Source organism: Apium graveolens, chromosome 5 (genome assembly GCF_009905375.1).
Source record: "Apium graveolens cultivar Ventura chromosome 5, ASM990537v1, whole genome shotgun sequence".
NCBI classification, from domain to species: Eukaryota; Viridiplantae; Streptophyta; class Magnoliopsida; order Apiales; family Apiaceae; genus Apium; species Apium graveolens.
The window spans coordinates 1,334,050-1,351,780 of record NC_133651.1 but is presented as its reverse complement, the minus strand read 5'-3'; the positions used below and the strand labels follow the sequence as shown (position 1 = coordinate 1,351,780).

The 17,731-nt window shown below is 33.5% G+C and overlaps 2 protein-coding genes across 2 annotated transcripts; one reads left to right on the top strand and one right to left on the bottom strand.

Annotated features, from left to right (window-relative positions):
- Nucleotides 1-10,088: 10,088 nt before the first annotated feature.
- LOC141725008 (protein FAR1-RELATED SEQUENCE 1-like) lies at nucleotides 10,089-13,101 on the bottom strand. The gene is made up of 5 exons (XM_074527360.1): nucleotides 13,088-13,101; nucleotides 11,252-11,960; nucleotides 10,943-10,971; nucleotides 10,696-10,843; nucleotides 10,089-10,340 (listed from the first exon to the last, which is right to left on the bottom strand). The coding sequence occupies exons 1-5, from the start codon at nucleotides 13,099-13,101 to the stop codon at nucleotides 10,089-10,091; spliced, it is 1,152 nt and encodes a 383-aa protein (XP_074383461.1).
- Nucleotides 13,102-14,789: 1,688 nt separating this feature from the next.
- On the top strand, nucleotides 14,790-17,456 carry LOC141661865 (exocyst complex component EXO70E2-like). Its single transcript, XM_074468876.1, has one exon. It carries the CDS (start codon nucleotides 15,333-15,335, stop codon nucleotides 17,298-17,300), a length of 1,968 nt encoding a protein of 655 aa, XP_074324977.1. The 5' UTR covers nucleotides 14,790-15,332; the 3' UTR covers nucleotides 17,301-17,456.
- Nucleotides 17,457-17,731: the final 275 nt, after the last annotated feature.

Sequence of the window (17,731 nt, the reverse complement as noted above, 5' to 3'; positions counted from 1 at the left end):
TGAAGAAAGAAGCTGTAAAACTCAAGGCTGACAAAGAGCACAAGCAAAGCTTGAAAAACAGCTAAAGTCAAGCCAAGTTGAAGAATGAAAGGAATTGAAGTCAGAGGTGAAGAAAAGATTGCTAACTTAGATGAGGTTCTTGGGAGCATATTTGGTGAAAATATGGAGGAAAGAGAGGAATGGCAGAAGGGAAACAGAAGAAAGGCCAAGGCACCACAGAAGGAGTGAAGATAACCCTGAAGATACCAAATCTATATCTAAACCACTACCTTCCATACCTGAACCTTTTGTTGCTGATCCCTCTATAAATATCCATGGTGAACCAATCATTCCAAAAGAGGAACCTATTGATTGGGACAACATCACATTGCCTACCTTTTTAACCACTCTACCACTACCAAAGAAACAGAAAAGAAAATCTAAATCTACACCTCCCCTAACCTCTAAGAAATTCACTCAAAAACAAAAACCTAACCCTAAGCCACCCATTTTTAAAGATGATTATGTTCACATCTGTGACATAAAGAAGCTTCAGACATTAATCTCTATCTGGATGAGCTGGAGGAAGTAAGGGGAATAGCTGCCTACAGACAGCTACCAGAGAGATTGGTGTTCAGATATAAGGGAGCTGGGGAAAGAACATGGCCTCTCTACAGGATTCTAAATGAAGGCTACTCTACCTTGATCAGAGTCTTTTCAGCCATCAAAAAGGATTCTGGCTTTACCAGAACAGCCAAGACTGAAATTCTCAACAAGATTGCCAACATAAGGAAGACTTGGAGGGAACCAAATGCTTTGCCCAGAACCTTACTCATACAAGAAAGGGGAACTAAAATTCACAAATCACCTCATTGGTTGATGGAATTTAGAGATGACAAAGGAGTCAGAAGATTTTTTCAGACTTGAAGACCAACTCAAGATTGCCAGCAATGAAACTCTCAAGGAAATGCAATCTAAGTTGGATATCAGTGATGAAGATGAAGCTGAATTCTTCAGACAACTCCAACTCCAAATTGAGGAGAAATGACAAAGGGCTAGGAAAGAAAACCAGGGAACAAAAGAAGAAAATGATGATTTGCTCAGGCTAGAGGAGCACCCTTGGAAATACTGTAAATCTTCAATTACCTCCTAGTACATACACTTTTGCAGCACTTTTATATTTCTACTTAGTTTCAATTCAAATATTTGTTAAGTGTTTTGTTATCATCAAGTTAACCCTGAATTTATGCCTACAATTCTTATAGACATAAATAGGGGGAGATTGTTAGGAATATATGTGCATTAGTTTGATGATATGTTTAACAAAACACTTAAGTAGAAATTTAGTGTCTGTAGCCTCAACGGATAAGACCACTTTGGCTATCCGTTGATGGTGTAGCTTTACTTAGAAATAAGTCTAGTATTGTAGCATATTTCAGTCTCTGTATTTAAAATGTAATTCTTAGAAGTTGAGAGAAACTATGAGTCATGTTGACTACTAGATGATATGCAGATAGGAAGGCCAATTGTAAATATTTCATGCCTTGTAATTTGTATAAATGAAGTGGTATCAACGGATGACTTAAAGACCTTCAATGGATGAGAAGCTAAGCTTCAACGGATGTCTCTAAAAGCTTCAACGGATAACATCCTTCAACGGATGAGAGCATCAACGGATGAAAGCTTCAACGGATAACATCCTTCAACGGATGAAGTCATCAACGGATGAAAGCTTCAACGGATGTTCTGCTAATTAGCCGTTGATAAGTGGTAGTTGTACCTACAAACAGAGGCACATGGGTTGTCAGAGAAAACTGAGATGTGGTAGCCGAATTTCAGGATCAACAGAAAAAGCAGCCGTTCTTCTTTAGTACAAAGATGCAATAGTCAACAAAGTACTTGATTGAACAGGAAAAGAAGCAAGTGAAGAACTTATTTTACTATTGTAATTTTATATTGTTTTTCACTTGTACACTTGGTAATATATAAACCAAGAAGAAGCTAGTAATTAGAGAGAGATTTTCCAGAGCTGTTAAGAAATATCTTGAGAGAAAATTCATCTAGTTTGTACTAGGATGCAGCTGTGATCAACATTGTTGAACACAGATTTTCTAATATACCATCTCTGGTGGAACAACAAATCCACCAGAAAAGTTTTTAAAGTTTGTTGTGTTCTTTACATTTTGTGTTTGAATATATATCTGTCTGCATTAGCTCAAAGCAATTCATACACTTGTTCATCTAGAACACACTGCTTTAATAAACTTCTCAAAACCTGAAAAAGTTTTGAGATTTACATTCAACCCCCCTTCTGTAAATCTCATTGTTAGTCCTCTAGGAATAACATAAGTCAACATATCAAAGACCTTGAGAAAGAGGTCAATGAATTAAGACTTGTGCACATTAATCAAGACAAGTTAAAAGAACAAGTATCTTTTCTAGATAATAGAGTTAACTGTTATAGACAACTCGAAACTATTTTCAAAGACAAGATAACCGGTCTTGAGACTAAAGTTAAAGCTTACTTTAATTCTTATTCGAAGGCTAAAAAGTTCTACAGTAAGCAAGCTGTTAATCAAACATCTAGAATATGTTTTGATTACAATGCCGCTATTGGAGAATTAGGCATAAACTCCCCTCCTCATGTCTGTGCTAAAGGTAGGGAAGTACCACATGTGCTTAAGGGTGTTGATAAACCCCTCTATAAAGGATCAATTGCTGAACCATTTGATGAGACCTCCTTTATTATTCAAGAAGAAATACGTGCTAAAAATCTTGCTAATGAGAAGGTTGTTTCCAAGCCAAGTGTGTCGAAAGTTCCAGTCAAAGTTGTGAAAGCAACCGAGACTAACTCAGACACACATGAGTTGGATAACAAAAATGCCATGTCTACCATGCATATTTTGCCTGTTGTTAATCCCTCTCATAAAGTATGTGGTGTTACTAATTGTATGTCTTATGCTTTCAATTTGATGTATGCTTATTTTAATGGTAAGCATATTTCTAGTAATAAGACTACTCCTCGTCAGCATGTGAATAATAGGAAGCATGATAGGTCTAAGACTGCTAGTCCTTCTAAGGCTGGAAAGGAGACATTTGTGCCTAAGCCTAAACAGAAATTTGTTAAGGCTGTTTACAAGGTCAAATGTTCAGTCATTAAGAAAGTTGAGAATATAAAAGTTAAGAATGTTGTTTTTCCTGATAAAGGCCAATTCTACAAGTATGCCGGACCCAACCAAGTTTGGGTTCCGAAGAAGGTTTAATCCATTTGTAGTGCAGGGCAGTAAACAGGTGGAACCGGTAGTGCGTCAAGACATATGACCGGAGATAGAGCCCTGCTATCAAATGTGGTTGAGTTAGCTGGCCCAGTGGTTACCTTTGGAGATAACAAAAAAGGTTTAACTGCGGGATATGGCTGTTTGCAAGCTGGAAATGTTATCATTGAAAATGTTATATGTTGGTCTACAAACAGACTTGTGCACTCGAACAGGTTTAGGAGAAAATCAAACTTCTCTCTACATTAGTGATTTCTTATTTCATTAAAATCTTTTGAAATCACTATTGTACAACATTTCTCTCAAAAGATTAAATGTAAAATTTTCATTCATTATAGATCTTAAGTACATTTTATCTCTATATTTCTATATGTTATGTGATACAGGTTCAGTCTCCAATGGCTTTCTTTCATTGACAGTCATGATGTTGAAAACCCACAACTTCTATCCCAGACTGTAAAGACAAACAAAGAAACAGAACCAACCAACACTCTCTTACCACTACAATGAAGTATGAATGAGCGTGAGGGAGATAGTGCCTTAGTGCACCACATAAGGAAGGTTTTGAAGACAACCCAACAGCTCTGTCTCATACAAAGATGAGTAGTATTTAAACCGAGACAACTGCTAGCTCCCATACATCTTCTCAAAAAGATGTAATGGCTGAAAAGGCTAAAAATAGTTACTAGATTCATCCTCTCAACAGGGTGCGTCTATTGAAATTTGCCTATCGGCTAGGGTATCCGATGTAGTGTCGCCACCTCAAACATAAACAATTCGTGATGCACAAGGAAAGGTTACACACACAAAGGAGGAGTTGACGGAAACAAGAGTTTCGACCATTTTAAGGTCAGTTCGATTGTTCAAGGTTCTTTAATGGACCAATTGCCTTTACAGGTGTTAAGAGAGGATACTGATCCAATAGCCATATGTCAGTGGTCAGTGTCTACCTCCCCAGGCATAAATCCCCTGGATGCATCTGCGGATAGTGGATCTGACATAGGCGCAGATCGGCAACTTATTGACAATGATTCAAATATTACCTGATGAGTCACAAGGAAATGTCTTCACAGACATTAGAACGAAACTTTGATCTTTATGCTAAATTCGTTGGATCATTGTTTACCTTCCCAGATATCAAATCTGGAACCCTAAAAGGGAAACTAGCAACTTGTAGATTATGACTCAGATTCATCTGGCGAGTTTAACAGAGATGGGGATTTGCGAACTCTTATTGCACCACCTGTGACCTCCTTAAGGATGGCTAAGGTGATTCTTCTTGCAGGTACAGCTGAATTTTGGAGCTATGAGAGGAGTGATACACTTATGAGAATGAGTGTAATCACGAGTGGAGAGAAGAGTGAAACACATGTGAGGTACACTAAACAGAATCACACACTCACAGTGAGGAAGAAAGAGAAACTACTTGTTATTTCTTTTCCAACCAAGTGAAATATGAGAACTCCTTCAGACAACGACATACATTCCTTCTCTAAGGGGGAGATAAAAGCTTAAGTAATAGTTTGGAGGATTTCTCAACTAAGGGGGAGAAATAGCAGGGAGGAAGAAAAAGATCCTACATATGTACACTACACCACACCATTGTTGTTTGTATTTACGGATCCTATTGTACGGGAGAGGTGGTAAACACAAGGTGATTTCCTAGTAATCAGAAGAAGTGGTTTGGTTCATCACTATTTTTCATAAGGGAAGAAGCTGTTTTTCCAAAAGAGGAGTACCATTGGTTTTTATCTGCGGGTCCTATTATACGAGAGATGTGGTAAACGAAGGTGATCTCCTTTAAGCAGTTGATTCTCATAGGGGGAGAAGCAAGAGAGATATGCGCTTCTCAAAAGGAAATGTGCTTGTACAAATGAAGATGAAACTACTTGAATATATGTTCAGTCTAGAGGAACATCTATTTGGAATCTGGAAAATGTTAAATATAATCCAGAACTTTTCTGCTATTTACTTTGCATTTCTATTTACATCTTTTTCTTATTTGTTAGTTGAGTTATCCTCTAGGTATTTGTTGTTATTGTCTAACAAACAAATAGGGGAGATTGAAAGGCATATGTCATAGCCTATTTATTTATTCGAGGACTTAACTCAACTCAAATAAGAATGTAACAAGTAAATAGTGGATCTACCATCAAAGAGATCTCTTAAAGTAACATCTGTCAAAGGATTCAGAAACAATGTTCAACTACAGACTTGAGGAATTACTTCACTGGAAGAAGTTCAAGAAATTGATCAAGCCTCAGTGATATAAATCAAGATTGTGGATTTAATCAAATGACAGAGATCTTGTCAGGGTATCAAATAGTTACAGGGATTTAATCTGAAGGAAATCAAGATTATCAAAGTCAAGACATGAAGAAACGTCACGAAAGTTAGTCACTCATGAACCAGACAGTACATCGAGTGTCAACATTGAAGTGGTAGAATTGATTCATAATTTTCAGTGATTTTCAGAAGATTTTCAGAAGAGTGGTTGTTGTTCAAGAGTAGTATTAATTCTCTATTAATTAATTAAGTCATATAATTTAATTAAGAAAATAAATTATATCTGCAAAGATTAATTTATTAATTAATTGAATTAATTGATTAATTAATTCTGAATTAATATTATGAATTTTCAGAATTGATTTTAAATTTATATTCAATATTAATTCAGCATGACAATCAATTGAACTGGTATGACAATCAGATTGTCATACCGAAAGTCATACTAATTCAAATTGATTGTCATACCGAAAGTTCTACTAGCTATGGGATTGTCTTGCTAGTTCAACAGATTGTCATGCCGATTGTCTTGCTAGTTCAAGTGATTGTCTCAACGATTGTCTTGTTAATTCAAAAGATTGTCTCACCGAAAGTCATGCCAGCTATCAGATTATCTTGCCAGTTCAATGAAGTTCTGTTGATCAAATCATTTAAAAGACAAGAAGAGCAGCAGACAATTCATATCACAGAATACATTCAACCAACTCAAGAACAGAACATAAGCAGCCGCCCAAAACATTTCATCTCTCTGCTAAATTCAAGATTATCAATTTCTAGTTATTAAAGTTAAATTCAAACCACTAGAAATCATTCTCTTGTTCTTGTGTAACTATCTAGCGGATCAAAATCCCTAGAACTTAATCTCAAATTGCTTCTAGCATTTGATCTTTTTTATTGCAAAAATAGAAAAAGTTCATGTCGAATTTATTCTAGATTTGTGATAATTAATTTGAGATTAATCCCTTGTAATCGATACCGTTGTTATAACACCTTTCAAGTTTAATAATAGTTTTATTTAACTTGAATTTTGTTTCACTTTTTTATTCCGCATTAAATTCAATTAAACGGTATAGTTTGTATTCAACCCCCCTTCTACAAACATATTGGGACCTAACAAGGGGTGCAAAGTGCAATTTACTCTATTTTTATTGATTAGTTCTCTTCCAATAAGAGAAACTATAATTGATTCATAAGTGTATGACTTTCCTGATTTAGCACATTTATTCCTCTAGTAGAATTAGATAAGATTAGATGAAGTAAGAGAAGCTATAATTGATTCATAAGTATCACCTTGCTTGTTAATCATACTTTTCTTAGAATCTGCAAATCCTTGTTAAATTAATTCTAATTTAGGCCGTTGGTTAGTAAGAAATGTAATTTGATTTAAAAAACAGGGTTTGACACACACTTAGTTTTGTCTGAGTATCTACAAAGCAAAAGTTATAATCACGAAGGTCAATTATACTACATATATATAGGGAAGCTGATTACAACATCACTCATATTATCTAAAGAAGGGAACATTATTAATCCTTTATCCATGAATCGAGATCACTGCTTTACTTTTTTGATTTTCTCATATACATAGATAAAAAATATCGCATGTCGAAATCATTAAATTATACACATTTAAATTCTTGCTTTACTTTTTTGATTTTCTCTATGTAGAGTACAACCTGTTTAAATGTAGATTACATATCCAAATTTTGTGGCGGCCATTCAGATTTAAACCAAATCCATGATATAATATATTTTATGATTGTCTATATTCAATTCTTTCTACGTTAGTATCCATAATATGTACTTAGATTGTTTGTGGGGTATTTGAATTGACATATCAAATGTCTGGTAATCATAAAATTTCCCGTAACTGAATTGACATATCAAATGTCTGGTAATTAAAATGGGTTGATGTTATTCTCTGTTCTTTGCATTTTTCATTACATTTGGAATATTCGGTTTTTTTTAATTGTACATAATTAATCAGTTCTACATATATTTTGCAGCACTCTCACTTTGTCAAATATCTACAATGCAAAGGCTTTGGAAATATAGCTCAGAAAATTCGAAAGTTAAATCCATCTTACCTGAGAATGCCTTGGCAAACAGAATCAAATTCAGTTGATTGTGCAATTTTTCTGACAGGGCATATGGAAACAGACAAGGGGCATACACAGAGTTGGGAAACCCAACTAAAAGCTGAAGTGGTAAGTAATAATAACAAACTGTGACTTTTTTTGCTTCACTTTCTTGAATAAAATTATGATTTTATTATTCATTTTGATTTTAGAATGGACAACAAATTCTGAAGCTTCGAACAAAATACAACTGTGCTATATTGAGTACCACTGTCAATGAAAGGAGAAATGACATTGTGTCTGAAGCATCAGGATTGTTTAAGGATGTTGCGGAGCAGACTATGATGAAGGTGGCTACTACTAAAGTTGTTGGCCTTAATGCGTCTAACAAAAAGACGGTGACTTTTGAAGCAAACTTGACAAAAAAGTTTGTTGAAGCAAAATGATTTTAAGTTTGATACTCTATTGATATAACATTCTAATATTGATTGTGATGAGACTTTTTCATCTGTTGATATAACATTCTAATATTAATTGTGATGAGACTATTTCATCTGTACTAGTTCTCTTTATTAGTTTTTAAATTTATTAGGTTTTTTCTTAATATTGATAATGTTGATGGTGCAATCTTTACTTCAGTTAGTCAAGCACTTAATACATATGAAGCACATGTGATGTTACAAAAACACAACTTTGTTTAATAACACAAGTAATTTCATCAATTACTAATATGTATTTCATCAATTACTAATACTGTATTTCATCAATCAGTATTACATACTTGAGCAATCAGTAAATTAATCATAAATACGCAGTACTCCCCGAAAGTTGTAGTGTGTTTAATTTCTATTTCTTATTGTTACAAAATCAGTAAAATAATCCAAAGCAATCAGTAATCAGGATAATTCATTAATACTCAAATGATATATGTAAAATAGGTGATCACTTTCATGAGCAGTGAAAGGATTCTGATCAATTTACACTAGTTGGACAAATCACTGGACCGGCATTTCTAGGAGATCTTTCTACACAGGTAGTTGAAGCTTTCGAGTGTCGAGGCCCTCGACTAGTGTTACAACCTACATCATGTTTCAGAAAAATTCCTACTACTACCAGTACAAGATATCAATTAAAGCATAAGATAATTAAAGCACAAGACAAATACAAATTCACAATATGTAAGCAGAGTTATTAAAATGTACTATAGCTGTACAGAATTTAAAAGTTGAAAGCATTACGAAATTTTCCATAAAAGCACAAATTGATTCAAAACATTTGAATCAATTTATTCTGCAACTATGTTCTTCCTCTTAGGACATCTCCTTGCATCATGAGTAGATGCCTTACATAGAGTACATTTCCGACTTCGTTTTTTGGATTTCATCACAACTTTCTCTCTTGAACTAATTAGTCTCTTAAAATAGTTGCCTTTGTTCTTGCATACATTTGGTACGAGAACAATAATTTCTTCAGTAGGTTGTTCTCCAACCATAGCAGCCATATGATCTCTCTTAGTAAATTCAACATCGCAACTGCCTTGATCATCCAAGTAACTATTCAACTGTTTTATAGTCTGGTGCACATAATCGAGCTTTTCAAAAACCATTCCAGCCTTATTAACAGCTTGACGAAAATCATACCAAATATGAGTCAATTTCAAAGACGCCTATTCCATCTTGGTCTACTCATTTTCTATTGAAACGGAATTAGAGATAGTCCTGGAATTATCAACTTTCATCCATCGATTAAGAGCAAGGCTCAAGGGATATTTTGTGACTCCAATTTGCTTCAAACCACAAAATGCATGTCTACAAACTATTCCACACATTACAAATTTTTTCCAAGAACACACATCATGATCTCTACTAACAAACACATGCACAAAATATATATATATAAATAAATTAACTAAGATACTATAATATTTGAAAACTGCAATAAAAAAATTAATTAAAGGAATCAGTAATAAAACTTCTAAGGAGTTGTAATATGCTTTATACTAGAATAGTGGAATAATTATTACAAGTAAATTAGTTAGCCTTGATTTCATGATCCAAATATTAAGAACTAATTTTAATTATCCAATTAAAAAAACTATAAGTTTATAAAATCAATCACATACATTAACTCAAATAATCAATAATATGCATTAAAAAAGATCATCTTGAATAGTTTATCTTTAACTTTGACATCCCTGATTTCCATATGCGTAACCCCTTCAATTTCCTCACTCATTCGCTTTATTTGCATGTCAAAACAAGAACAAATTATTTCTTCTTGAACTTTATAAAAAATTGCACGAGTGAATAAACTTGCCGCATCATCTTCAATAAACCATCTAGATAAAGTCTCCGGAATACTTGTTTTTGACTCATGATCGAGCCTTGCAGTTTCGTTCCTTTGCCTTTCCATTGCATTTTGAAAACGCAACCAAAATTCACACAATGTATCTCCTTGCCTATGGAACTGCCTAAAAAAAATCACTCTCTGATCTTGAAGTTGTTCTCATTAGACCAAGCATAGGCGCGTCTCTAAACCACGCTCGAATCCAAGAAGATCTCATGCAATACATATCTAAAAGCCAGTTATTATCTTCCAATTTAAACTCCTTTATGACTTCTTTCCACCCAATCTCAAACTTATCAATCTCTAAAACCGATGACCATATATAAGCCTTCATTTTCTCCATAAAATCGGTCTCTTTGCACAAACGATTACCTAGCTGCAAAATTTAGACAAAAACAAAATATAAGATTATAACTGTTATTATTTAGCACGACTTCAAATAGAGTATGACAAACAAATTTTATTTTCAAAAGGATTGCAGGGACAAATTTTAACGATTATAATAATATTTTTTTAACAAACATCAACATGTTTAAGCTACTTCCTAATTATAAATAATACTATATTTAGTTAGAATTATGTTAACAGGACATTCACATGTAATATATTTTGCAAATTATGATATAACAAGAGAATAATCAACCATTGATTATTATAATCAGCAACTAGAAAATATTTTCAAAAAATGAACAATTATATAGAGCAAAAAAATAAATTTTCATATACTATACCTTAATAGAAAATTTTTGCATAATGTGCCACATGTAGAGACGATGCTTAATGGCAAGCAAGCCATTTTCGGCAGAAAATGCATTACGAATAGCGACCTTCATAGCAGGACACTGATCAGTCACAATGACAACTGCATTTCTTCCATAGCTTTTTTAAGATTACTAAAAGCCCAAATGTAATCAACAATACTTTCATGTGATAAAAGGAAAGCGTCAAAATTAACACACTTGTCGTGTTTATCCACACCAGTGAAAGGGGCAAAGATCATATTGTACCTGAGAAATAAAAATTAGTAAAATTTTACCAACATAATCATTAAACATCACTAACAGAAATCACTAAATATATATGAGTTGTTTACTTTTCTTTTAAAAATGAATTAAAAGTACAATTTTTATACTTGTTTGTATCAAAAGTCGCATCAAACGATACTGCATCACCATATAGTTCGAAATTCCGTCGACCGATTGCATCGGCTCAGAAAATCTTGGTCAAGTGCCCACCAGAATCAACGCCGTAATCAAAATAAAAAGATTCGGATGTTTCTTGAATGACCTTAAACTTATCAATAATCATCTGCCCATCCCTTTCTCTGACAAATGATTTCAAATAGCGATTAAATTTTCTAAAATCAGGTAAAGAAACACCTACATTGGCATAACCACCTGCTTGTTCCTTCGCGAAGCCAAAAATTTTGCTAGGACCGATATTCACTTTCGAAGCATCAAAAACAATATTTCTCAAACTAATATTCATCTCTCTATTAGACCTCAAAAATTGTCGACCATATTCAGTAGCCAAAGGATGGTTATAGACTTCAACAAAAGTTTGAATAAAATATTTATCTTCACCCATAAACTTCAGGACAATTTTGGCTTTGCAACCACACCTTTGAGAAATAGTCCGCTGTCTCTTAACATATTTTCTGAAATCGTAAAAATCATTAAATCCTTCACAACTACAAACATAATTTTTAAGAAGTATAGTCTTAACATCATCTTTATCTTTCTTTTTTGTTCCCTTGCGATCACCAAAACCACCAAGATAAGCATATTCTTTGTAAAATCTATATCCTTTATCCAAACTAACAAAAACTTGAATTTCGAATGGGACGCTGATATCACCAACACAACTTGGTTTATAATACTTCCTACCACCAGGAGACACTATGTAATCTGTAACTGAACATTCACTATCTACTGATCCTCCTACACTACTAACAACACTACTACAATTAATCTGAGAACCATCACTACAACTTAACCTGGAAATTAAAATATTATCATGATTAGTACCAACCTATCATGACTAATAAAAGTACTTTTAAAAACTAAATTAACATGTACACTTAGATCAAAATATGAGTAATCAGTTTTTGTTCAACAGATTAATCTCATGAATTAATATAACAATAGCAAAAATCAGTTAACGAGCATAATCAATAAAGTTAACATATACACGTAGCTCAACTTTGATTTTATAAAATTCAACACCTAATTAGAATTTACAGTATATTACAAAATATAAACTAAAAAATCAATGTTTGCGCAGTTGATTAGCTAACATTAATTACTAATATAACTATAAAAATTACAAAGAACTTCGTTAATCGATATGTGATGATAAAACAATGGAAAAATCTAAAAAACAACATGATTAGATCACAAATTTAACAATTCAACAAAGAGACTAACATAAAATGATACATAATACCTTGGTTATCACTGATTTTGGTCAAATTTGATATAATCATCTTCAAAAATACATACTTCGCTATGGAGCTTATAAACGAGAGCGAGAGAGGGGGGGGGGGTATCTAGAGATAGAGAAATCGATAGATACAGAGTATAAACTGAGAGAAATTTACAGAAGAGAGAGAAAGAAGAAAGAGGAGAAAAATACTGTTATGACAGAGTTAATGCTGAGATCAATGTCTTTTTTTATTTTTATTTTTATTGAAATAAACGGTTGTGATTAAAGAGGGCTCTTAACAGATCAATGGTGCAGATTAGGTTTGCAGTTTTTATTTTAATTTTAGTTTGTATTTAATCATTTGCACACACACATATATATATATATATATATATTAAATTAAACATATTTTTTCTGATACAATAAGAAGTTATGTGTTAAATTTTGATCGGTCTTTTAGCTATAAATGTTGAGCATTCACACCAATTCCACTAATAAAAACACTGCAAATTCATAAAATTTAGTGGTTTATGTGTACTAGACAAACCCTAAACTAAAATGTATTACTAGCATATATATTATAAATTGTCGGATCGGTATCCATATTTTGGTTCATATATAATTTTTAACTTTACTTTGACCCATGGATTATCCATTTTTAGGTTTGGTATCCATGTTAGGTTTAAAATATCCATATACTTATTATGACCCATTTTAATTTTAGAAATTTTGCAATACAACTTTAAATATAAATTCTGTTACTAATGGTAAGTTTTTAATATAAATCTATATATTATAAATTGTTGGATAACCATCTCTTAAGGTATCATCGTTTGTTTTGACGTAATCTAACTACGTAACTTGAAATTTCTTGGAACCAAAAAGAGTTGCAGTGTTTGGTTTGATGAATTTTAGACTAGGCAAGGGAACTAGTTCCAAGGTTTTTGTAGTTACCACAAAATATTGGAATTTTGTTATCACGGTCCACCATGATCACCACAAATTATATAAATATCAAATATAAAAACATTAATTACTTACCAAATTTAACTACGTAACTTATAGTTGCATAATAATAAACCAAACACATGTTTTTTAATTACCTAGAAATTTGTAATTGTAACTTAGTGACGGGAAAATTAAAATTCCTATGTAATCACATAATTGACGAAACAAATAAGGTCATAATTTTTAACTTTAATTTGATCTAATGGATTATCCATTTTTAGGTTTGGTATTCACATTAGGTTTATAAAATATCCATATACTTGTTACGACTCATTTTAATTATAAAAACTTTGCGGTGCAACTTTAAATATGAACTGTGTTACTTGTGAGTGTTACTTGTGATAAGTTTTCAATCCAAATTTGAAATAAAATTTCAATTTTGACAGATTCATTTATATATCTCAATAGAATCCACATAACTAACAAACATTGACGGAAAGAGGAGAAGAAAGGTCAAGGAGAATATCTAGAACTTGTCAAAGTCAAACACAACACTTGGTCAAACAAATGACCAAACATTTCTTTCTAAGCAGTGGCGGCATCTAGCTAAGCCATCTACAGGTAGGGTGCACCATACGTACAACACATGAAGTCACCCAATAATTCCTCTCTCTCTCTCTCTTTATTATATCATATTTTAAGTGTACTGACACCCATTTATTTGATTTTATATTCATTTCTTGTTTAACACAAGTGTCCAGTTTTTTCTTTCTTCAATGCTGTCTTTCCACAAACAAGACTCTTTGGATAGTCAATCAGAGCTCAAGTGCCATTTCATGTACTATATTTTTCGTACGGGTAATGCTAAAGGCACGAAAAAAATTACAAAATTATCACGAAATAACATGACATATGTGATATGGCATAATAAAATAATTTAATTGGTGCTATTAATGTAAATGTAAGATTCTTTTTATATTTAGCAAACAAACACGTGACATGTGATATTTACAACTATTTTAATAATTTATTTTGTACCTCTAGCATTTTTCTTTTCATATTACTATTACTTTTATTCTCTGTTATGAAATATGGGAGTCAAAATTACCCTGATAACGATAATTTAGAGTAATTAACCGGATAATTAGTGGATATATTTAATAAATATAATTTAGAGTAATTAATAGGATAAATGGCGAATATATTTAAAGATAAATAATAATATTTATTTTATCAAACTTGACGTAAAATGAAATGAATAGCGAGATTCTAAAATTAAACCAGAGAAAAATACTTTTTAATGATTAATTAATCAATAAAATCGGGTTATATTTCGAAAAGTACCTTTTAACGATTAATCTATAAAATCGGATTATTTTTGGAAAATAGTATCATTCTGTAAACATTGAGGCATCTACTACTACTACTAGTATTATATTCTACAAATATATTTGCGAGTACAATAAATATCAACAAGACTCCAAAAAGTTGCAGAAATCTGGTCTGTGAGAAAACTCCAAGCTAAAAATGGTCAAATCCTCTCATAGATCATAATCTTCAAAAGGGTCAGTTTGTTTTTCTATTTTCTTCTTCTTTTTCTTGTTCTTGTATGTTTTTACCTGTAAAGATCTTAACTTTATTGGGTATTTCTATCAATCTGTGCTTCTATTCAACTGGTTTTTAGTATCTTTTAAGTCAGTTTTTATGCTAGTTTTGTGATTTGTTCATTCAGTTCTCCTTGTCTATTATTGGGTGTTTTACTTGAACACCCTCCAAGAATCTTGGGTTTTGTGACATAAGCCTAATTTTTAAATTTTTTTTATTGAACTTTTTTTGATTGAATTTGCTTGATTAGTTGTTTTTTCTTGGTGGGTTTAGCATTTTTGTGTTAATTTTGGACTTGGGGTTTGAAAGATTAAAACTTGTTGTGAAGTTCTTTGATTCTTGAGTTGGGGTGTGATTGAAACCTACTTGTGGGTTGTGAATTGTTTATGATATGGAGGAGAATAGATCTGTGGTTGCATCTTTAGAGGGAGATGAGAATTTGATTGCTGCGGCGCAGCATATTGTTATGGCCTTGGAGACAAATAAGAACTTGACAGATGATGCTAGGAAGCTCTTGGTTGAGCTTGGAACTCAGTTGTCTAGCATCTCGAGAGCTCCGGAAAATAAAGAAGAGGAATTGAGTGATATTGAAAAGCGGATTAATTTGATTCATGACAAAGTTATGAATTGGGAGGTAGATGGTGAGCAGTTGATGATATGGGATTGTGGACCTGATGAGGCTAATGATTATGTGAGGGCTGTGGATGAGGCACGTAGGTTGGCTGAAAGTTTGGAGAGTTTGAGTTTGAATAAAGATAGTGAAGAGAATGCACTTGCGAGGAAGGCTCATGTAGTTCTTCAGACAGCTATGACTAGACTTGAGGAGGAACTTAAGCACATACTTGTTCAGAATAGGCAGCCTTTTGAGCCCGAACACATGTCATTTCGTTCAAGTGAGGAAGATACTTTGGATGATGGCTCGATTGTCTCATTTGGAGAAGATTCTGTTGATGATGGCCTTCAGAGAGACAGTGTCAGTAGAGGTGCAGAAGAATACACTATTGACTTGATCCATCGAGATGTTATTCCTGATCTTAGATGCATTGTGAATTTAATGTTTGATTCAAAATATGGTCGGGAGTGCTCACAGGCATTTATCAGTGTCCGGAAAGATGCTTTGGATGACTGCCTCTTTATTCTTGAAGTAGAGAAATCTAGTATTGATGATATCTTGAGGATGGAATGGGGAACTTTGAACTCCAAAATTAGGAGATGGATTCGAGCTATAAAGATATTCGTGAGGGTCTACCTTGCTAGTGAAAAATGGCTAGTGGATCAGGTATTTGGGGAGCTCGAATCAGTTAGTGCTATATGTTTTGCAGAGTCATCAAAAGCCTCTATGATGCAGCTTCTAAATTTTGCTGAAGCTATTGCTGTAAGTCCTCATCAACCGGAAAAGTTACATCGGATTCTTGACATGTATGAAGTTCTAGCAGACCTTATTCCAGATATTGATACTTTATACAGTGATGAAACTGGAATAAATATCAAAAGTGAGTGCCAGGATGTTCTCAAGAGGTTGGGAGATTGTGCAAAGGCCACTTTTCTTGATTTCAAGAGTGCTGTGGCATCAAATGTGTCAACTAGCGCATTTGCTGGTGGCGGGATTCATCATCTCACGAGATATGTGATGAATTACTTAAGGACACTGACAGATTATAGTAATTATCTTAGTTCTCTCCTCAGGGACAATGACACGGACGACCCCGCTTCATCTTCTCCAGACTCGAATCAAGCTACCGAAGAGGATAATAGCGTAAACTCCCCACACTATCTTTCTCCAATTTCCGTACACTTCAGATCCCTTACTTCAATCTTGGAACGCAATCTCATTGACAAATCCAAATTGTACAAGGACAGTTCCCTGGGGTGCCTGTTCTTGATGAATAATATACATTACATGGCTGAAAAGGCTAGAAACTCCGAGCTAAGAACAATTTTAGGGGATGATTGGATACGCAAGCATAACTGGAAATTCCAACACCATGCAATGGATTATGAGCGAGCTACATGGAGTTCTATTCTCTCCTTACTCAAGGACGAGGGTCTCTATAATTCTGGTTCAAATTCCATTTCGAAAACTCTTCTGAAGGAAAGGCTGCAGAGCTTTTATCTTGCGTTTGAGGACGTGTACAAGAATCAAACTGGATGGACAATCCCCGATATTCAGCTACGCGATGATCTTCGAATCTCAACATCTCTCAAGGTGATTCAGGCTTACCGTACTTTTGTAGGAAGACACACAAACCACATAAGTGACAAGCACATTAAGTACACAGCTGACGATCTCGAGAATCACCTCATGGATCTCTTTGAAGGTTCCCCAAGATCACTACAACACAGTTTCCATAGGAAGTGATCTCAAAGTAATGTAATGAATTCAATTATCTTGTAATAATTTTTGTGCATTTGCTTTACAGTATTTATAGTACTATAGATCCTTTGCTGTAAAACTTATGGTTAATTAGAATCATAATAAGATCTATTTGGCTGGCATTACAGCAAATCTTTGTAATGTATGTGTCAAGTTGTTTGGGATGTTTTTTAATGTAGTCTGCTTAGCTATTGTTCTTAATGAGTTGTCTAAGTGCTTGTTATGTGAGTTGTCTGGTATATCAATCAGTTATTCTTCTTGCAGATAGATTGTGTTTTTTTGCTACATTCAGATAGATTGTGTTACAAAGCTGTTTTCAGTAGTCTTATTTGTTTAGATTAGTTTTGTAACTAGTTTCTGTGTGGACAAGACTAATCCACCAGTTGGTCTTTACTTTTGCTACCATCTTTGAAGAC